This window comes from Terrapene carolina, unplaced genomic scaffold (assembly GCF_002925995.2).
Source record: "Terrapene carolina triunguis isolate 2854851 unplaced genomic scaffold, T_m_triunguis-2.0 Scaffold139, whole genome shotgun sequence".
In the NCBI taxonomy this organism is placed as follows: Eukaryota; Metazoa; Chordata; order Testudines; family Emydidae; genus Terrapene; species Terrapene triunguis.
This window is the reverse complement of record NW_020664490.1, coordinates 12,193,537-12,217,258: the sequence shown is the minus strand read 5'-3', so window position 1 is coordinate 12,217,258 and position 23,722 is coordinate 12,193,537. Positions and strand designations below refer to the sequence as shown.

General features: G+C 39.6%; 1 protein-coding gene across 1 annotated transcript in view; it reads left to right on the top strand.

Moving 5' to 3' along the window:
- The window catches only part of TRPC4 (transient receptor potential cation channel subfamily C member 4), a 195,585-nt gene that overhangs the window by 134,640 nt on the left and 37,223 nt on the right, over positions 1–23,722 (top strand). The window contains exon 4 of the mRNA XM_029911965.1: positions 9,832–10,168. Within this exon, the coding sequence (XP_029767825.1) occupies positions 9,832–10,168 (337 nt within the window). The remainder of the gene's footprint in view (positions 1–9,831; positions 10,169–23,722) is intronic.

Sequence of the window (23,722 nt, the reverse complement as noted above, 5' to 3'; positions counted from 1 at the left end):
GATGCAGAAACTACAGAACCTGAACCATCAAAAAAGAAAATCAACCTTCTGCTGGTGACATCTAACTCAGATGATGAAAATGAACATGCATTGGTCTGCTCTGCTTTGGATTGTTATCAAGCAGAACCCATCATCAGCATGGATGCATGTCCTCTGGAATGGTGGTTGAAGCATGAAGGGACATATGAATCTTTAGCGCATTTGGCATGTAAATATCCTGCAACGCTGGCTACAAAAGTCCGATGCGAACGCCTGTTCTCACTTTCGGGTAACATTGTAAACAAGAAGCTGGTAGGATTATCTCCTGCCAATGTAAACAAACTTGTATGTCTGAGCGATTCGCTGAACAAGAAGTAGGACTGAGTGGACTTGTAGGCTCTAAAGTTTTACATTGTTTTATTTTTGAATGCAGGTATTTTTTGTACATAACTCTACATTTGTAAGTTCAACTTTCATGATAAAGAGATTGCACTGCAGTACTTGTATTAAGTGAACTGAAAAATACTATTTCTTTTATTTTTACAGTGCAAATATTTATAAAAAAAATAAATATAAAGTGAGCACTGTGCACTTTGTATTCTGTGTTATAATTGAAATTAATGTATTTGAAAATGTGGAAAAAAATCCAAAAATATTTATATAAATGGTATTCTATTATTAACAGTGCAATTAATCACACAATTAATTTTTTTAATCGCTTGACAGCCCTAATTAAAAAACATGTTGATCATATAGAATTCCTGTAGCCTCCTCCTCTCTTCCCTACTTTACACTGACCACCACCACCATCCAATCCGTACCAAACACCATTGCAAAGGCTATAATCCTTGCTTGTAAATCTCAGCCCTCATTCTCCTCTTTGGGTCTCTCCACTTTTCTCTCCTGCATCCTATTAAAGCTTCTTGCCATTGCTTCTCTGCACAGCTGTCCCCTCTCCTTATCCAACCTCCTCTCTCCCCTGCCCATCTGCTCTTTGAGCCAGTACTTTGGGATTTGTGGAACTGTGTCTAGTGCCTTAGGAAAGAGAATTTTCATTCAGTAGACCAGGAACAATTTGGGATAGAAAGGACCTTGAAAAACTTGGGGTTTCATACAAATTCTGGAACTTTTTTTTTAAGTTCTACAACACTGAGCCTGATTCTCAATTGCCCTACACCAATGTACACAAGTGATTGCAAAGTGGATCTAAAATGGTACTAAATCCCAATGCTTGCATTTTACACCCACTTGGCAATTGTGTAAATGTTTACACAAGGTACCGGGAAATGGAGAATCTTACCCATGGTATTTTAAAGGAATTCAGAATGCACATGTCATGATAATCACTTATTTTCCAATCCGTTCTCTTCTCCATTGCAACTACCAAATTTTAGAGACTGTTATTAGAGGCTGGTCTTACATGTCACATCACAAAGAAGGCAAAAGGGAAACCACCCTCAATACCGATCCTTTTAGGCACTCTATCATGACCCTTTTTTTAAATGTCTGTAACCCGTGTAACTCTTATTGATGTCAGAGTGAAGACATTATATGGGCTCTTGCATTTATTAGACTAGATAGTAAAGTGTTACAATGCAGTATCTTAAACTCTTCGGGGCAAAGACTTCTTTGTACTATATGTCTGTTGAGCTCCTAGTAGAACGGGACTCTGACTGTAGCCTCTAGGCATTACAGAACCGCAAATAGATCATTTGTTTAAAAAAAAATCTTTAGTTTGTAATGCATTTCTGAAGTCCTTTGTGTATTTCCTGGATTGCAGGTCATTATCCTCATCATGATGATCCCGGGTATATTAATAGAGAGAGTGCAAGAATTTAAAAGGCTTCAGTCTGTCCTAAAAACACTTATTCACATATTTACCTGTAAGGATGTGAATTGATCCTAAATATGTGTGTAAGTGTTTGCAGGATCAGTCTTTAACTGGCATCTTTCTGTTGCTTTCTCTTTATCTGATGTTTTCCATAGTATCTGAGAAAAGCGTTTGTTGTCAATAGGAAACATATTAACATCAATCTTAATGTGGCAAAACTACTGATCAGAATAAGTCAACAACAACATGAAACTTGAGAAGGGCCTGTCTACCAGGGATGTAAGGGTGCAGCAATTTTGGTGTGAAATTACAGCACACTAGCTTGCTGTTCAGTAACATCCTATGTGGACCCTGCTACCACACACTAAAAAGAAACAGGCCTGTAGGTAAGATCTGTGAGAAGGAATTCAGAATCATTTGTAGCAAGGTAGAATCACATGAATAGACTAAAGCAGAACAGCCAGGGGTATCTTTGCTGGAAAACATCCTTCATGCTTCCAAATTGCTGGAAGATACTAGGAACACATTGTACATGAAAATGAGAAACACAGTGACTGCTAATAAAACGGATCAAGAAATATCATGTCAGAGAACACATAACACCACTGGTGCAAAAGAGGTTATTGATACCTTAGAATGTAAACTTTCTAGTTAAGAAAGGAGAAACAGACTTCAAGGACAATATTCTGGATAAGCAATGTATACATAATAAACCAGTGAGACAAAGAATCTGCTTTTTTACAGTCATAAAACATTAAGATAGAAAAATGTAAAAACAATTAGTTTATAATTAAGGCTACAATTCAGCAAGGTACTTAAGTATCAGCTTAACTTTAAGCATGTGAAAAGGCCTAATGACTTCAATGGAGCAAGTAATGTGCTTAAAGTTAGACATATGCTTAAGTACCTTGCTGAATCAGTGCCTAATTTAATTGCAGTGTAGAATCTACTGAATATTAGACTGAAATGGAATAGTCTTATAGTAGGGATTTGCAACAGTTACTGACCCATCAATCTGTGTGTGTGCATGTGTGTGTGTGTGTGTGTGTGTGTGTCTTAAACGGGATTATCAAACCCACAAACCATATGATTGCCTCAGTCCAAGATCTTAGGTTCAAAGTTTCTTAGTTGTGACATGATATGACAGAAGACAAACACTGTAAGAAGATATGACATGAATCTTCTAACAGAAGGGGCAGAGCTCTGCGAGTAGCTGCTTCAACCGCTTCCGTGTTCTCTCTTCACTCACCATTTCCCAGCATTAACATTAACAGCAATTCTATGACTCACGAATGCACAGACATCAGGCTACAGACACCAGTTTCATAGACATTTTGCACAGATTGCTTTTATGCTATTCCAACCAAAGGCTGAGCAATCCATTCTTTGAATTGTGAGTTAGTATCCTCCAGATAAGCCACTTATGGATATTCCAAACTGTACATTGGAATACTGGAAAGCAAAGAAATCATACTGGGCTGATCTTGTAAGCTTCACTTTGGGAATCATAAATTGCCCCCTCCTCCCCCCAGTAATGGCAAATCTTGAAGAGCATGCACGAAGGACTTTTAGCATAACAGGATTTATTATAGAAGATCTGCTATCCAAATTATTACCAGATAATGGAGAACATCTGGCATTGCTGAAAATGAAACTTGCTAAATTTATGAACAGTCAATGTTGTAGTCCTGGTGGAGACACTGAGGCTAATGAACTATATGAAGATTAAAATATATTAACCAATGCTATCAGTGACTCTAGGTCAGATTTTTAAAGATATCTGACAGAGTTGCTAAAAAAAAATTCTATGGAAGTTTTCCATCGTAAGATGCAGTTTCATCAAAATTGAAGAATTTAGTAGGAATATATTCATAGATTCTAAGGCCAGAAGGGACAATTGTGATTATCTTGTCTAACCTCCTGTATTACACAGGCCATAGAACTCCCCCAAAATAATTCCTAGAGCGTATCTTTTAGAAAAACATCTAGTCTTGATTTAAAGATGGTCAATGATGGAGAATCCACTGCAACCCTTGGTAAATTGTTCCAATGGTTAATTACTCTCACTGTTGAAAATGTAAGCCTTATTTGAGGCTGAATTTGGCTAGCTTCACCTTCCGGCCATTGGATCATGCTATACCTTTCCCTGCTAAATCGAAGAGTTCATTATTAAATATTTGTTCCCCGTGTAGGTACTTATAGATTTTAATCAAGTCACCCCTTAATCTTCTCTTTGTTAAGATAAATAGATTGACCCTCATTGTATGTATCACTATTAGGCCTATTTTCTAATCCTGTAATCATTTTCATGGCTCTTCTCTGGGCCCCTTCCAATTTATGAACAACCTTCTTGAATTGTGGCACCAGAACTGGCACAGTATTCTCACTGTGGTTGCACCAGTGCCAAATACAGAGGGAAAATAACTTCTTTACTTCTACTTGCGATTCCTCTGTTTATGCATCCACGTATCACATTAGCTCTTTTGGCCACTGTGTCAAACTGGGAGCTTATGTTCAGTTTATTGTTCACCAAAACCCCAAAATCTTTTTCTAAGACACTGTTTCCCAGGATAGACTCCCCCGTAGTGTAACTTCTATAACATTCTTTGTTCCCAGATGTATGCATTTACATTTAACCTTATTAAAATGCACACTGTTTGCTTGCACCCAGTTTATCAAGCAATCCAGATCACTCTGAATTAGTGACCTGTTATGCAGGAGGTCAGAAGAGATGATCAGACTGGCCTTAGAATCTATGAATAAACCAGTCCCCTATTCACTGAACCCTACTGCTTAATATTATTTCTTATTAAGCTTGTGTGATGCATTTATATATCTCTAGTGAAAATCATACACAATGCTTGCTTGTACCATCCACCCACAAAAATGAGTCAAGTGATTTAGTCTTGTTCAAATGATACAGGAAATTTGTAATGTAAATTTGTACAATACTTTTAGAAATAAAGTCAACAAGTGTAAGTTTGAAAATGTGTCTGGAGCAGATGTAGAGTTATTTTCAGGAGGTCTAAACAAAACACTTGGGGAAGGCCTGGATTAGATATATGGCTGATAGAACTGGGTAGTCAAAAGAAACGGTTGCAATGAAAGGAGATTTATTGCTACTTGAGGAAATTGTTCACTAGCTATGCCAATGCTGTTATCATATAAAACCATGAAATTGGAGGTCTGGATCTTTTGTAGATTAATAAATCATCTACACCTGGACATGCTGCTTCATGGATTCTGTTTTATATCTCTGCCTGTGTTTTGCACCACAAGAGCCACTTCACTATGTCTGCAGCTCATATAGGACTCACATGGCATGTTTAGACATGTTTTGAAACATGCACACAGTTATTCTTGTTTCATGTTTTTTACATCTGCTCGCTTGTTTAAAGTACATTAGATTAATGTCTCATTGGTATTTGTACATGGAGTTACTTGGTGTTTGGCATTTAGTGGAAGAGGACTTCTAGGTCATTGTTTTCAGTTTTCAGTTGCTCATAAACTAAACAGATAAGGGAAAGATAAATGGGAGATGCATGCACGTCTTTCATTTAAAATTTGTGTTTAATTACATGTCAGAGGTTCTTGATGTTAATTGGTTCCTGGAGAAGTGGACTTGATTTCGTTCAAAGCGTGCAAGATACTTTAATTACAACTTCAGCCTCAGTGAAAATGACTCAGTGAACAAATCCAAACCTGCCCTGTAAAGAGGGTTTCAGAGAATATGAACATGAACCCTCTCAAAACCATTTTCCCAGTTGTATTGAAACATGCTGCTGAGTTGGAGGGATCTCAAGGGACCCTACTAATGGATCTCAACTTTCATTTAAAAATAATATTCTAGCCTTTTTCATTTTGAAGATGGCCTTGAAAACAAACCTATTTATCAGCCAATGTAAACTCATCACTAGGATTGACAGAAACAAGCATCAGGGCTACACTTCTGCAACAGGAAGCTGGTTGGGAGCAGAAACCAAACTCAAATTTTGACTGGGTGTATTCCAAAGAATCATCTTCCTTATCCTTCCAAAAATCCTTAGTTTAGCATGGAAGACAGGAAATGTGATGCAGGATCAGACCAGCTATCCATCTGTACTGTATCCTTTCCTTGACAGTAGTCAGGACCAGATGCTTCTGGGGAATGGGCAAGAAATCACATAGTGAACAGACAGCTAGAGGTTAGCCATTTTGTTCACATATATTAAGAATTTGTAGTTTGGAAGGCCACCATTTTCCTTTATCTAGATCATGTAATAGCCATATGATCAGGGAGGAACAAAATCATATTTGGGTATTGGGGCAGAACGTTGTTTTACAGGCCAGCTCCAATTGGTTAACAAGCCTTGTTGTTACATTAACATTTTAATTTCATTTCACATTAATATTTTAGCCCTTTTTGAGACGAGAGTTGAGCACCTGCTGCTCACTCCTACAGCTACCATGCCCCAGGTGCACTTGGTATTGGCAAAGCACGGATGCAAGTGAATCTCCCCTTTAATGTCTACCTTGCAAGCTGCACAGCTCCATTTTTGCCAGGTTCTCTCTCCAGAACTGCATAAGGAGGAAGGGAGGCAGGACACGCAGCAGCAGCGCTGAATGTGATTCCTACAGTCGCTGCAGTGTACTTGTCTCCCACCTCTGCCTGCCTGCCCAACTCCAGCTCACACTTTGAAAAAACAGGAGCCCTCCTTCCAGGGCCGGCTCCAGGGTTTTGGCCGCCCCAAGCAGCCAAAAGAAAAAAAAAAGAAAAAAAAAAGCCGCAATCGCAATCTGCGGCGGCAATTCAGCGGGAGGTCCTTCGCTCCGAGCGGGAGTGAGGGACTGTCCGTCGAATTGCCGCCGAATAGCTGGACGTGCTGCCCCTCTCCGGAGCGGCCGCCCCAAGCACCTGCTTGCCAGGCTGTGCCTGGAGCCGGCCCTGCCTCCTTCCCCCACTACTACCTGTTAGCATATAGGCTTGTTTGTCAGCCTGAGATAGAATTTTGGGTTTGACATTTTGATAGTCCTATCTTATACTAATATGTGTGAAGAACAATGAACAAGGAGACTGTGTGTTTCATTTCCCACAACCAGATGGGGCTTTTAGTACAATGGGAAAAGATAAGGGATACAGTTAAAGTGTTACAGGTTACTGTGGGAGTATAATATACAAGCATTCACTAGAAGTCTGCCTAGCTCTTCTCTCAAGCTAAGGTCAAGCAACCAGTTAGGAGGGGCAAGGAGTTTGGGGGGTGGGGATGCATAAGAAACACTAAAAGCCGAAGTAAAGCCTGGCCTTGGTCAGAACACAGCCTCACTCCTTACCCCCGCATGGGATACAAAAGAGGAGGGATGAAGACCCCAACTCATGACCCTCCAAAATGGAACATGATCATAAGTTGTAAGGGGTGGGACTAGGGTTGTGCACTGAGGGTATATTTGGGCCTGCTAAGGAGGGGGAAAGGGGAAATGGGAAAGGGAACTAGGGAATGGGGACACAGGCAAGGCTCTGTAGAGTCAGAGCTGGGAACAGAACACTGGGAAACAGACTTTGCCGGTGTATAGAGCTATGGATATGCTTGCTTGGAACTAACCCCAATAAACATAGAATTGCCTGCACTTACGACTTCTAGTCTTCTGCTTTCTGTCTGCGTGAAAAGAACCAGGGGAGGGGGTGAAGGGAAAGCCCTCTAACGCTTCCACCCAGGATAAACTTACTTCTCCTTAACCACCCCGACAAGCCAAGGGACACCTGCTTCCACCCCAAATGTCAGATTAGCCAGGGAAAAGTTGTTCCTTTTCCTGACTCCCCATATCAAGCAGGTGAGGGCTGGAAAGAGGGAAGGAGTGTGTAACTGATGAATTTTTAGGAAAAGAGATTGATATAGAATTGACAGATATTGTGGTGAGGGGAAAAGAGCATGGAACTGTCAAACTTTGGGGTGGAAGAGAAAAAAATATTAAATTCAGGGAATGTCACACGTTGGCAAGTGAGGTGAAATTTTTTTGAGGGACACCTTGTTAAAACATTGGCAGCACATCACATTGAAACAAGCTGCTTTAATTGCATATGGTATTATTCCATGAAGCTCTAACTTGAGATAAACATCTGAAACCTTTAGGACTTAATATTTTTCCTAATGAAAGAAACAGAGAACACTGTTTGATTTTTCTTTTTGTTCCTTTCATGTTTCTTACAGTATAACTTATTTTCTTTTTTTCCCTTTTCTTTTTTCCTTTTTCCCCATTCAAAAATAACAAATTAATAGTCAGGGGATCAGCCTCAGAACTAGTGCATGGTAAGCCAGTATATCTTTATTGAAAACACTGACATTCAACCAGCATGCAGCAGGTTTGAATTTGGTCCAGGGAGCTGGTTCCCTTTAATTTTACTAACAAGATCCAGACGTATACAGAAAGATGCACTTTGAATTTTAATTGAGTGCCAGATTCTGCCAAACCTACAATGAATAATACTTTCCCCTGCCAGTAGTTCCAGTGATTTCAGGGACTATTTAAAAAGTAATATATTACTTACCATGAGTAAGAATTGCAGAATCTGGCCCTCTGTAATTATAAGATTTTATCAAAAAGCATGACATATAAAACTTATAATTACTCTACATGCATATGATTGGAATTCGAAGCCATCTAAAATTGTTCAGTAGTGATGCTTTAAAAAAACAAATTCCTTGAACCAAACAGAAACTAAATGAAAAATTGTTAATGCATGGCTATATTAAGTTTTTAATTTTGATTGACTGAGTATGTGTGTGTTTGATGCAAAAAGGAGCATGTTTCTTTTTTAACCTTTACTCTGTTTGATGGAAGTGTCAATCCTATTATATGTCTACTTATGTCAGTTCTATTACTTCTATGTCTCCCTGTATCAAATTTAGCATATGAACTATATGATAAAGGAAATCATATGAAGAAAAGTGTGAAATACACCAGAATCTTCTTTGAAAAATTGAAAATGGATATTAAGTGCATATATTTATATGAAAAATGACATTTGTAGAAAATACTTTTAGTTACTTTTAAGAAACAGATCACAATGTAAAAATAAAAACAGGAGCTAGGTAGTATACAACACATTGTAAAATAATAAAATAACACTGTAAAAATATTGTAAAGGATGAAAATGAATATGAAAAAGGTTTACTAAGAAAGACAGGGAGTATTAGGGATGGCAGGTTCTTTACTTCAGTTATGCAAGAAGCAAACAGTATATCTACATACGCTTTGCTCAGTATTCCGATAGATAGAACTAAATTAGAGAATTTTCAGGGAACGTGATGAGGAAAAGCTTTTTTTTATTATTGCATTCAATTTTACTTTTTGAAGATGCTAAATTATTGTCCTGCAACAACAATAATTCTTTGTATTTCCATAGTGACTTTTATCTGATGATCTTCAAGTTCTGTTCAAGAGCTGAGTGAATAATGGAAACTTTTTTTGTGAATATGTATTTGAATTGAAAACAAATGTTGAAACATCCATGTCACAACTCTTTTGTGTCTGATTTCCATTAACACTTGAGCAGTTGAGATTTACTAGCATAAATACTTTTAAAAAGTGAATTTTAAGGGCTTCTGTGTATGCTGTACACAGCATGAGCTGTACCACTTCTGGGGGAGTAACATGAGGGAGTATCCTTTGGTAGGCACCATCTCTCCCAAAAGCCCCTGGCTTCATGGAGGCGCACACACCCAACACCTTTAGGGTGAGGTAGAGATGCCTGGAGTGCCACAATGGGGCTGAGCCAAGTCCCCCCCTGTCCTCTCCACCCACCCTCTTTCCAGTGACTGGCTTACTGGAGGAAGGAGGGGCTTATCAGTCCTTGTTCACATGGGCTGCTATTATGAGTAGTACTTGCATAGGTTGTGTAAATAGCATGGTGGTTTCTCAAAAGCTTTCCTCTGTGTGCCCACCCAAAAGCCAATAAAAATATGGCCCTAAAGTAGGCCTGTGGAGAAAATGAATGGGTTACAATCACATGGAATTGACTTTGTCCTTTCTTTCTTTCCCTTTAGTTTGTTGCCCAGCCCAACTGTCAGCAGCTGCTTGCATCCCGCTGGTACGATGAGTTCCCAGGCTGGAGGAGGCGGCACTGGGCAGTGAAGATGTTGACATGTGCCGTGATTGGACTCCTTTTCCCTGTCTTCTCTGTGTGCTACCTGATCGCTCCCAAAAGCCCATTAGGGCTGTTCATCAAAAAGCCATTTATCAAATTTATCTGTCATACTGCATCCTACTTGACTTTTCTGTTTCTGTTGCTCCTTGCCTCTCAGCACATCGACAGGTCGGACTTGAACATGCAGGGGCCACCTCCAACCGTCGTCGAGTGGATGATATTACCGTGGGTCCTGGGTAAATGTATTACTAAAGAAAATATAGTGGAAAATGTTAAATTCAGACATATTTTGTGAAGATTATTGAAGGAGGAATACACAGTGGAATATTCCATCACAGAATAGACCAGTAGGCCATCTAATCTAGTATTTGGGGACTGTAGCAGATAATTCAGAGGAAAGTTAAAAAAAAAGCCAGCCTGCTCCTGGCCAATTATAATTCTATACCATGGTAGGGGCAAGGGGGTAAGATTCAAGGGATTTTCTTTTTGACCTCAGCTGATGATTAATGTATGCCCCGTAGCATGAGAATTGATAACTTTGTGATTTCTATCCACTGTAGTGCAGATTTATATAAATTACCAATTTGAAATTTACTAGATGCTTCACTTTAAAAAAAATCTATTTACTTCTCTTATCTTTCAATTTAGAGTCCCTATCTAAAAAAAGATAGACTGGCACTAGAAAAGGTTCAGAAAAGGGCAACTAAAATGATTAGGAGTTTGGAACGGGTCCCATATGAGGAGAGATTAAAGAGGCTAGGACTCTTCAGCTTGGAAAAGGGGAGACTAAGGGGGGGATATGATAGAGGTATATAAAATCATGAGTGATGTGGAGAAAGTGGATAAGGAAAAGTTATTTCTTATTCCCATAATACAAGAACTAGGGGTAACCAAATGAAATTAATAGGCAGCAGGTTTAAAACAAATACAAGGAAGTTCTTCACGCAGTGCACAGTCAACTTGTGGAAATCCTTACCTGAGGAGGTTGTGAAGGCTAGGACTATAACAGCGTTTAAAAGAGAACTGGATAAATTCATGGTGGTTAAATCCATTAATGGCTATTAGCCAGGATGAGTAAGGAATGGTGTCTCTAGCCTCTGTTTGTCAGAGGATGGAGATGGATGGCAGGAGAGAGATCACTTGATCATTGCCTGTTGGTCCACTCCCTCGGGGGCACCTGGCATTGGCCACTGTCAGTAGACAGGATACTGGGCTAGATGGACCTTTGGTCTGACCCAGTAGGGCCGTTCTTATGTTCTTATGTTCTTATGTTTAACATTTTATTTAATACTTGATAAATACTAGATAAGGTCATGGAGGATAGGTCCATCAATGGCTATTAGCCAGGATGGGCAGGAATGGTGTCCCTAGCCTCTGTTTGCCAGAAGCTGGGAATGAGCAACAGGGGATGGATCACTTCACGATTACCTGTTCTGTTCATTCCCTCTGGGGCACCTGGCACTGGCCACTGTCAGAAGACAGGATACTGGGCTAGATGGACCTTTGATCTGACCCAGTAGGGCCATTCTTATGTTCTTGTTTTTAGCTGTAAGGATGTTCTGTGACAGAGAACAAGATAGTTTGTAGTACTCGCAGAACTTATAGTCTCAGAGTGTGTTGTTACTAATTTTAAACATTTCCAAAGGTCACAGCTATATTTCACAAATAATGAAGGTGCACAAATTATAATTAGTGCTGGTCAGAATTTTCCAATAAGCTTTTAAATCCAAAACAGACTTTTTTCAAACATGTTTTTTTTCTGTGAAAAATTGACTAGGGCTAGTTAACAAATTTCAGTCAAAACATTTTGCCATCAGAAAATGGGGTGTTGTTAAAGTCAAAAGTTTCCAGGGTGGGGGACAGGGAGGCAGGAATGATTTCTGCTGAATTTTCTGTCAGGAAAATCAAAAGTAAATGTTTTTGCCTGGGTTCACCTAAAACAAAATATTTTGTTTGTGTCACCGGATTGTTAACCTCTGTGTCTGCCTGAGTGGGTGCAGTGCCTCATGGGAGCTGTAGTTCCAGTTCCCTCATGTCCCCATTCTCGCCTTTAGCCCCTCCTCACTAGCCACACTACATCTGCCAGGATGTACTGTAGTCTCTGCTTTATTTTGGTTCAATTTAAAATGATTCCTAAACAAATCAGGCTAATCTACAATAAGCCTGGTTTAAACCAATATAGGAGAGTCCACACAGAGGTTCACACAGGTTCATTACATTGGTTTAAAATTGCAACTTTAGTTAAACTGGTGCTACTGTCCAGTGTCAATAAGGCTACACACAGATCCTTCCTCACAGTAGGCCCCTGACTTTCTTTCGATCCTCACAGTTCTCTATGAAGCTATTGCACTGAACACCTCCACAACCCTTCCTAGACTTCCTGACCTGTTAGCTTCAAAGGAAAATGGTGATGCATTTTATATTTTTGGCCCAAAATGAGAGGGCTCCAGATATTGTTGATCATGACATTTAGGACATGTCTACATGGCCCTGAAGTTCGGCCTATGTGGGTGTGAATTTCAGCATGTGCTGGTGTGCTGCGCTGTAACTCCCCTGTGTGGAAACTGTGAGTGCAACCTAGATACCTTTTAGTTTGCACCTGCAGCATCCACATGGGGTAGTTACTGTGCAGCATGATAGAGCGCGCTGCAATGCACATCCACAAGGTTCGAACTGTGGACCCATGTAGACAAGTCCTCAGAATGCAGCTAGATAGTGCCTGACCACTCATGGAGGGGAATGAGAAGGGACTGTTCCTTCTGTCTCCTACACTCCCCAGCAGCAGGGATGCATGTCCAAAGGAAGAGTGCAACATGCACAGACTCCTGCATGCTGATATGCTCTGAGAGGGATTGTGCTTTGTGAGGTATGTTGCCTTGTGGAGTTTGCCCTGGGGACGGGGTCACACAGCTTCCCTCAGTTCCCAGCACTGGGCCACACCTCAGTGCCACAGCTGAGCTCCAAGATTTATTGTCCTTTGTTTGATAAATCTTGTTTTTAATCTAAAAAGACGCCAAAATATAGCTATTGTTTTTGCCAAGAAATTAATCAGTCTGTCGGGCTGGTTAGAGTTACAAATCATATTGACGAGCCAAGCTAATGTCAGGATTTGGGATTCATTTTTTTTTTAAATCTTTTCTAATTAGTTATTACAGTTTTTGTACTAACATGAAACAAACAAACAGAATCCAGTGGACCAAGTACCAATCCTGTTGCGCTGGCACATTCCTTCCTTTCAGATAGAGACTCCTATCTTGAGCAGGGAGCCTTCCTCAGCTACCCTGCAGCTGCTCAGCTCCGGCCTAGCAACGCCAGTCTGCAGTTTTCCAGTATCACAATGCCAGGAGGGCACAGTACCCCCTCTCCCCAATGTCCCTGGATTGGGGGATAATCATCATCATCATCAATACTTAGCTGTTATATAGCTCTAAAATGCTTTAAAATGGATAGTATCATTATCCCAGTTCGACATATGGGTAGGTAAATTATACATTTCTGCTTACTGGATGCAGATACATTTTGAAGCATATACTGAACTTATGTAGCTCTAGGGTAAAAGTCCTATTTTAAAACTGACAACGTAACTAACTAATCCCCTTTCCCAAAGCAAAGGTTATCCTGGAGCAGCTACAACAGATCTCAAGGCTATTAACTTTTTTAAACAATAGACTCATGTTTCTTTCTCCTTGTTAGGGCAGTTCTGAATGTAATTTACATTTTAATGTTACCTCTCTTACTGTGAGTACAGACAAATGGGAGCTATACATATTCCTGACTTATCCTCAGTATGGATCTCATAATATATATGGCTCCATGATTTAATACTTAGGAAGCATTAAAATTGTCCATAATTATCTAAACTCTATAAAGATCAAACATTAATTACCATTTTCTTATTAGTATGTAAGAGTCAATGTGTATAATTAACACATGTTAAGAGTCCTTAGAATAGGAAACTCAGTGGAAGAACCTGTATCAGGCTACTTACTCAAAGAAACAGTTAATTTTATAAGAAAAAAAGATCATTTAAGAAAGTTTCTTTATTCATTTTTTTGTTTTAGACAATTTACTTGATTACACACGTTATATTACAATACCTGGTGATTATCTCTGCAGTAATAAAAGTCAATATAACTAGGACTAAGGGAATAAAACTAAAAAAGAACATTTAGGCTTAATATCTGGATAAACTTCCTGACAGTGAGATCTATTCGTTTGTGGAACGGTCTCCCAATTGAAGTGGTGGAATTTCTATCTAAACAAGACTAAATGTACAATAGGGAGAAATCCTTCACTGCCAGGGAAACTGTATTATTTTTAAGGCTATGTTTTAGTCATGGGCATTTTTAGTAAAAGTCATGGATAGGTCATGGGTAGGAAATAAAAATTCACAGCCCATGACCTGTCCGTGACTTGTACTATATACCTGACTAATCTTGGGAGTACTGCAGGTGCTTGGGGGGGTGCAGGTGCTGAGGGGGCAGCCCGGTGGGCAGCACGGGTGGTCGGGGAGGGAGTCCAGGGGCACTGCGGGTGCTCTGCTGGGAGCAGCCCAGAACCCCCTCTGGTGCTGGGGTTGGCGGGGCTGGCAGGCTCCCTATCCAGCTTCTCGGAAGTGGTGACATATCCCTCCCTAAGCTCCTAACTCCACGAGTTCCCATTGGCTGGGAACCGTGGGAGCTAGGAGCTGAGGGAAGGACATGTTGCCACTTCCAGGGAGACCACCCTCAGGAAAGCGCCGGCCAGAGCCCTCATCCTCTCCGCACCTGAACCCCCAGCCCTGAGCCCCCCACCTAAACTCCTGCTGCTGCTGGGGGTGAGGGGTGTCCCGAGACTGCCCCAGCAGCGGACGGTGTGACTGGTCCAGTCACGGAGATCACAGTAAGTCACGGAATCCATGACTTCCATGACCTCCGTGACAAACTTGCAGCCTTAATTATTAGTAGTTATTAATTGGCATCCTGAAGGTTGCTAGTTGTTTTCACGGGAAAAATAAAAAGACATCATCCCTGCCCTGAAGACCTTACCACCACTGAGGCAATGAGCAAGAGTAAGTTGGAATGAGCAAGAGCAATAAACAATAGAAGTGAGGGAGTGAGACAGACCAATCTTTTTCATCACTAGATTCGTAGATTCCAAGGCCACAAGGGACCATTGTGATCATCTAGTCTGACCTCCTTGTATAACACAGGCCAGAGAACTTTCCCAAAAAATTATCCGTGCCATCACTAGATTCTGTGTGATTGCCCTAATTGCCCCTCTGCACTATGCCAGCAATGTAAAGGGGGTGAAACCAGGCAGAAACAACTCTCTCCCAAAATGTCTCTGGTGTAAGGGGCTTCCCTAACCAACATACAGCTGCCAAACCAGCACTACAGGAGCCCAAATCACAGCCCCTGATGTAGAGGACAAGTCAGAGGAGAGATGATACATGACTGGATCACTGCTGCAGTCACTATTCTCAGCTGACAGACAACCCATAGGGGGCAATTGCAGTCAATGTTTTGCGTTTAGAGCAGCCCTGAGGCTGCTCTCATTTATGTCAGACCTCCAGATAACCCAAGAATAGGGTGACAACAAAGTTGGCTTAAGCCATCTTTGTCTTTCCCGCTCCAATCTTGCCCTTAGCACAGGAATGGAGGAATAGACAATCAGGACATTCACTTCTGTGAATTCTATAGTCAATAGCTGTGTTCTAATAAACTCATTGGTGTTTTCCCCAGTCTGTTCTGTGGGGATGTAGCAAATGGCAATGGGATCTTGATATCATAGTAGTATTAGGTTGGCGTGCATATACTGTTCTTCAGGTGGCTGTCTTTTTTCTGGACCATTCTGCAAGTGACTTAGAGGACATAACAACAAGAGAGAAAGTTTCTCTGACAAAAAAACATCACTGCATTGATAGGGTTCACTTACTGTAGTTATGCTAGATTGCTGGGGAAAAGAGTGAACAAGAGTGTCAGAAAAAGAAAGAGATAAAAGATTTTCCTCAAAGAAGATGAGGAACTTCTATGAGAAGAAAATTCTTAAGAAGAATAATTTGGGTTCTTATAACTTTATTAGTAGTAGTAGTATTCAGATTGTAGAATTTTCCAGGTTGGGTCCATCTCACGTTCTTGAAAGGGCATGGAAAATTCCTATTTTTCTGTTGTTAATTTTCATGTTTCCATAACACTTTTAATATTTCAGCGTGGGTTTGTTTGGATAAATTGAGGGTGTATTTCTATGGTCTTCTCTAGAATATTCAGCTTAATAAGGCTCTGGATAGTATTGAATGTAAAAAGAACAGGGATTTAGTGGCTTTTTTTTAACAATTTGGTTCCATGCCTTGTTCTTTCTGTCAGATTGTTTGATACAAGTTATTAGAGAGTGAGAACCTATAGGAAAGGAGGAGGCTTGTAAATTGTGCAAAATACACAACTTCATGGCTGAAGAAATTCTAGGTGGGATGAGTGCGATAGTATAGTCTTGTTGAGCATTGAGAGCAAAGTGTATCTGAATCAAGAGGTGGTGCGAGCCCACCGGGGGCCCCTAAGCCAGAGTATCTTTGGGCCCCCTCTTACTGACCCCTTAAAAATAATAATTGCATTATTTCTGCAAATCAAAAAATATACCAACACAATATATAATAATACACTTGTTAAGTCCATGTTAAATAAGATGAATGGTATTTTGGTAATGGTAAATACTAAACTGGGGCACCCTTGAGCTGTTTGGGGCAATTGCTTAGTCTGCTTATATCTAGTGACACTACAAATGGATATGCAAAAGTTCAGTATGAACTGTTTATAGATGTGACATTAACAGGGGAATCATTACCAGCAACAGGTCAGGAAAGAAGCATAAAATATTGATCAGCAGGTAATGGAAATTGAGTTGTTAGAGGGAGCAGAGATAAAGGGTGATGTGGCCACCCAGATGAAATAACACACACCCAGATGGAGACAAAGGAAGCATGGTGAAGGAAAATGAACACTTACATTGTGGAACAGATCTCTGTCCAAGAAGATTCAATGAATACATATGATATCTGTGAGCTAAGAGAGTAAGTTAAGCATAAATTATGTGACCTTTGGAACCACTGTAACCCAGGGCTCAAAAATGAAAGGGAACGAAATCCTGCTTTTTCAAATAATGTTATTCGTTTCCTTTGTTCTGCATATTAAGGTTGCCCAAACACTTTCCATTATAAGACCCTGCTTTCAGTTGCTTATACGTTTGCCAAACTATAACTGTTTGGGCTACAATTTTCTTTGCAGGGTGTGAGCTAAAATGGTCGAGCCATTTCCAAGAATAGAGGGTAGAAAAAAAATAGTTTTGCCCATGTTAAAAACTTGGGCGTTTTATGTCCCCCCATATTTAGCAGTAGCAAATGGATAATGCTAACTGAATGAGCAGGTATTCAATATTTTTTTATCTCTTTATTGTTCAGTGCTTGACCCTAGGCCTTTTTTACTGCACACCGTTCAAGCCCTGCTCTGAAGGAAGAATTATTAATTTCCTCATGGGCTTTTCTATGATGCGCATAACTATAGCATCTGATATATAATGTAATGTATGAATAGAAAGCTCAGAAAATAAAGGTAGTTCCTTTAATTAACAATGACCTTCTGAGCCTTGAGTTTTACATAGCCTTTTATCAGTTATGACTTCCATCCCAATGGCAATGGCTTAGAATTACAAACACTCTATTTTTACAAGATAATATAAAAGGTTATAGCATCCAGGCAAAAATTTATCCCAGTCTGCTGTTTTACTGTAGCCAGAACACTTTATTGATGGAGTCAGTATTTGGCAAGACAGTACATAATACCTGGAGCTTGGTCATATTTTTAAGCAAGCAAGCGCCATCATTGGTGTTATTCCAAAACTGAAATCCTTTTATCTGTTAAAGTAACAAAATGTGCAGCTTGGAGGACTATTCAAATGATTTGTTCTAGTACACATAAAACTACTACTGAAAAGATTAATATAGTTCATAATGGTGACTCATTCTGTCACTACTATAGAACTATGGATTCATGCAAAAAAGATTTTGAAAAAATATAGGACAATTTAAAATTCAAATATGACTATGTATTCAGTTTAACAATGAGATTAAGTACCTACTGATTTTCAGAAGTGCCACAGTGACTTGGGAGCACAAGTTCATTGAAAATAAACAGGGTTTGTGCTCCTAAATCACTTGGGCCCCACTCAAAGGTATTTAGGCACCTAACTCCCATTGATCCTTTGAGTATCTGAGCCTTAGGCTCTTTTGAAAATCCCACTCTTAATTGATAAATATTCTAGATTAATATCGCCATTAAATTGTTATACCAGCACTGAAGCACGGCAATTACTAATTAGAGTAACAAGAAGTATACAAATTAATTAGTATAGGATTGTAGCAATGAACTGTTGGGCTAGATGTTAACATGTATAAAATTAAGGATCTTTTAGGTAATATAGATATAAGCCCAAGTTTACCCTTTTTATCCCCTGTAGAATCTTGTGAAAGCAAGAAAATAATTCGTACGTTAAATAAACATAATAACTGTCGGCATATTAAAGCCATAAGCAATGCCAATGAAACCTTAAAAGATTATAAAACAAATTCCGCAAGATTTATACCTCACATTGAGAGCAGGACATATTTTATTTTTATTGCTATATACAGACTCCTGTGCAGAATATATCTGAGAGCATGGAAGCATATCCAAATATCCTATTTGTTGAGTATGAGTCAACAGCAGCACTGTGCAAAAATATTGAGTTTGCTTCACTATATTTTTTGCAATAATTCCAGTATTTCTCTATTTGTGACACTGAAGACATTGTTATATGTAAAAAATATTTTCCAATTCTACCTTCATAAAATTAAGAGTCTTCATTAACTTGTTCCTGCCACAAATTAACCATTTCCAAAGAAAAAAACAGTATTTTTAAAATTAAAATCGAGCCTGCATCTGAATTTCTGAAGTCAAATCAAAACAATTTCTACTACTTTTTGCTGTTTTTCCCTCCTAGAGTGAGACTTTTGAATACAACACAATTCAATCTATATAGTGGGGAAATATGTTTTCATGTCTGTTTCGGTTCCACTTGGATACAATTAAATAGATAGATGGATGGATGATTTAAATAGTAGCTAGATGTTGTCATGAATTTTAGTTATATTCAGCAACCAGTTAATTCACAGCTTGATCCTGTGAGGTGCTGAGGACCCTGACTGCCATTGAAGCCAGTGGGAATTAAGGGTATGCAGTACTTTGCAGGATTCAGCCTTCATTGCCTTTTGCCTGTAATAGGTCCATAATCTCCCAAAGTCTAATTAGGTACCTAAATATAAATGAAGGGTCTGAATTTTAAGGAAGGTTTGGAAATGTTGGCAAATAATAACCATTCATTCACCCTGAATGAATGGTTATTATTTGCCAACATTTCCAAACCTTCCTTAAAATTGACTTCCTGGCATAAGTGTACAGGAAGAACTTATTTACACAGCTCATTACCAACAAGAGGCTGGCACAGCTAGCACCTGCAGACGTCTTCTCCTCCCTGGATTGTAAACTACTCAACCACTTAAAATGAGATTTAGACAGAAAATCAAAAGAAAGCAGCTGAGGATGTCAAAGAATGAAAAGGAATAAAGCAATTACTGTCTGTTCAATAGGTCTACTCAATTAGAGTCCTCAGGGTAGTTTAATAAAAGACTCTGTAGCCTCCATGGCACAAGTTGTTTTCTTTATTAACCTGCAGAAACTTACTCAGATACTGTTTTGTTTTGTTTTTTTTGGTTATTACTGGTGTCTCATATATCCTGCAGAGTCTAAATAAGTTAATAACCACCAAATGCACTGCACATGGAGGGCCTTTGCAAGAGGCTGACCAAAGAATACTTTCAAAAACATCCAGGACCAGTTTTTTAAAAGTCTCCAGGTATCTGGAAATGCAGATAGATTTCTAGTGGGATTCTCAAAAGTGCCAAGGCACCTAATTAATTGGTACTTTTGAGAATCCCACTAGAAATCTATCTGTATCTTCAGGCATCTAAATATCTTTAAAAACTGGTCCCTAGTGACTTAGGAGTCTATGTCAAAATAAACATAAAAATTGATGCCTTTTATATATCCAAGACCATGAAAACTACATTTAACCCACAGAGGCACCTCCTAGTTCACAGGATCCCAAGATGGGTAAACCTGAAAAGGTTTGGCTGTTCATTTCAGACAAACCCAAAGGTTCCTAGAACATTTAGCCATACCAGATTGAGCTGAAATTTCACAAGATATTCAGTGTTACTGCTTCTGGTCTGTCAGAAAAACTGTGAAACCATCATCTCATGTATTATTTCTTTGCCAGAGCCTTGAACTGCAGTGGCATGACAAAATGAGAGGAAAAAAATGGAACATAATTAAAGTAAGATAGATGTACTAAGTTACATCTCATTACAGCTACCACTATAGTTATCAACAACAATGCATATGTGTTTGATAGTAACATTTGGGCAAAGGACTTTCAATGTATTTTTAATGTAACTACTATATAGATACACGGTTTTGGAAAGTGCCGGAGTACAGAAAATGGCAGGATTCTTATTCTTATTTTATTTATGTAATTATTTAAGAGACAATCCCCTTGTAATGGGCACAAGTGTGCCCCTCTATCTTCTGCCACTTCTGCACCCACAAATCAGCCAGAGACCTCTGCTTTGGTGCAATCACCCATGCTCTTTATTTACAGTACAAGTTCCCACCATTTGTAGCTACAGACAGTGTCAGGCAAACAGCCTCAGGGACTTCTAGCTTCTGCAGCCAGCAGGGGAGAGCAGCCTCTAACTCCCTGACTCCTCCCTTTCCTCTCCTGTGGCTTCCTTCCTGACAGCCTCTATGTAGCCCCTGGATAACGAGGCCGGCAGCTGTTCCCCGTTTGCCACTTAGGCCTAGGCTTACTCAGCCAGCTCCAGTTCCCCTTTCCTGATTGGAGCTGGTGTGACCGAGGTCTGGCTCAGGGTTTTCTAGCCAGCACCCTGTCACACACCTCCCCCCTTATGAACCACCAGGTTTGTCCTTCCTCAGTCTCTCCACCCCTGTCCGGTGGTGTTCATCCGGGGAAGCCTCTCCCCCTCTTTCGGGCAATCACCGGCGTCATCTCCTGGAGGCTCCTTCATCCCCCACCCGCAAAAAAGTAGATTGGTCTGGGGGTGGATGTCCCCATAGCTCTGCCGCCACCCACAGGTCCTCACACCAATCGCACCCCAGCAGGTGTCCCTTCTCCTTTATCCCCTTTTCTTCCGGTAGGGAGTCAAGGCCAATCCTGACCTCCTGCTGGAAACCCCAGGCCTCGGGTTCCCCCAAACCACCAAGCAGGGTCCCCGTTTCTTCTCCTGGGAGCTGTGTTGTGGGGAGCTCCAGTTGTCCCTCTCCTCTCTCTAAGGGGCTTGGGCTGGCCTTCTCCCCACACCTCCTTCCTTCTGTCTACCCTATCCGGGCTCTGATGTCTAGGGTTCTCATGTTCATTACCCCGAGGACCTGGCTCCTCTTCCTCCCCGAGGCTTTTCAGTCTAGGGGTCCCCATCCCCTTCTTCTGGGAACCTTTCCTTCTCCCTCCAGGGGGAGGGTCCCAGTCTGTACCTAACACAATGGGGTACGGTAAACGCTCCTCTACCCCGACCAACTACTGAAGGCAGTAGTTGAACTTGGCATGTCAGAAATTCACTGTTGCAGATCTTGCATCTTACTTCTCATCAGTTGATGTTGTGCAAAGCAATATAGTAACAGAGTGGCTGGCCAATTGTGGGAAAGGTGAGAACCAGCATCTGAATGGGATCCACAGATATTTTTTTAAAACCAGAAGTACTTTTACTAGTTCAAAATATTGTTTCTCTTGCTTTTTTTCCACCAGTCCTGACATTACATTACAATGAGGCATTAGCCATGACTTTGAGAATCTTGGAATATACTTATAAACAACAGAAGGCAGTTTTCCAAATGTTTGTGTTGTGGAGACAGGATAACATTTTCATCTCTCCACAGACACTTGAGAATCAGTTTTATTTTATAATCATTCTGAATTTGCTTTCTAGAAGGGGATTTAACCAAGATGCATCTGATTATTTTTGTCAATGTATATATCATCACTTTGTAATTGATTAATTGTTTTAATGGGAAATGGGGGGAAAAGTGTTGTTTAAAAGTAAAATTTATGGTGAGTGATTTAGGAGATTCATTGACAATGGGATTAATCGTCAGTGACCAAATTTTTTTATAATCTGACAGGTGTTTGGGAGTTTATGTGAAAGGAGATTTTGGTCTCAACTCAAATCTTAGTGGATGGATATCTTCATCACCCAAAACATTGCAACATTTGATACCTTAATTAATTGGCACTCTCACCAGAGACTGAACTACCCTTTCCCCAGTAGAGTCACATTGGTGAGGCAGTGCAAGGAAACCTGTATTGCTAATGCCTGTGCTGTTTGTATTTGGTAGACAAAAAACGATACCAGTATTTTTTAAATTTTATTTTAAAAACAAGTATCAAAATAACCAAATGTCCTCTCTTAAAATTAAGTTGAATCTAGTTTTTTAAAGAGCTATTTGATTTTCTTTTAAATAGTTCTTCAGTGCAAAAATGGCCTTTCAAAGATGAAAACTTTCTTAGGAAATTTTATTTTCCTTTGAATATTTTTTTTCAGTTTTTCAATGAAAAATGAAAACTAAACATATTTTGATTTTCTGGAAACTGATTTATTTTAAGTGTTTCAGTAAACATTTTGGGGCTTTTTTGGTGAAATTTTTCAGTTTCAGACAACAAAATCCCCAATTTTTCTAAACCTGAATTTTTTACAAAAATCTGATTTTTTCCCACCAAAACAACAAAATAGTGTTTTTTGAAAAAAAAATAACAATTTTCAGTTTTTAAATTTCTTTTTTTTTTGGTCAAAAAACTTTTTAAAAAATTTTCCAATATTGACCAGCTCTGGTTTTATACATTATAATTCTCAAGTTGGATTCAAGACAAAGTCCCATTCACCAGTTTTCTGTTATAGTGGTAAGCAGCCTAGCTTTGGGTCTCCACTATATCTGCTGTCTTCTATTGAATTGCATACAGCTTGTAGTGTTCCTTTCCTGGCTTGCAATCCACTTAGACAAATGTTTCATCTAATGCGTGTTCATCATTTCAGCATATATTTGCAGTGCCCAACCTCTTTCAGCTTTCTATCTTTATGCTCCAGCATCAGATTATAAAGATGGCAGACAAGAGTTTAAAAGCCAAGCTCTTTATAGGCCCTCTTGAAAGCATTTCTGCCCTAAAAATGCTGTTATGAGACCTGCATTTCACAATTAAAGAGACTATTTGCAATTTCATGATCATTTTCTGAAACCTAGGCAGTGCTTAGAACAATGGTTTCTGTAATATGGCTGCTTTCTGCCCATAAACTCATAACACTGAAGAAAATGCTAGCTATTTTTAATTTTTTTTTATGAACAGTCTGGACATAGTTCTGTTGTAGTTAGATAATGCTTTGAAAGCATTTGTCATTAAGTTATTGTCTGCCAGAAAAACAGCCCCCAGCCTTTGTGAGGTTGCGTCAACTCAGATCTTAGGCTGTTTGTAATGTCAAATTATTTCAGCAACAATGCTTCCATGACCACTTTATTTTAGTTCCCGTAAACTTTTGTCTTACTAATCATCCCAATGCCATTCTGCATTGTCCTCAAGCAGTATACTAAGTGGAATACTTAACTGAGATGAATTGGAGAAGAATTTATTTAGGTTGATATACCCATGAATCTCTAAGGCCT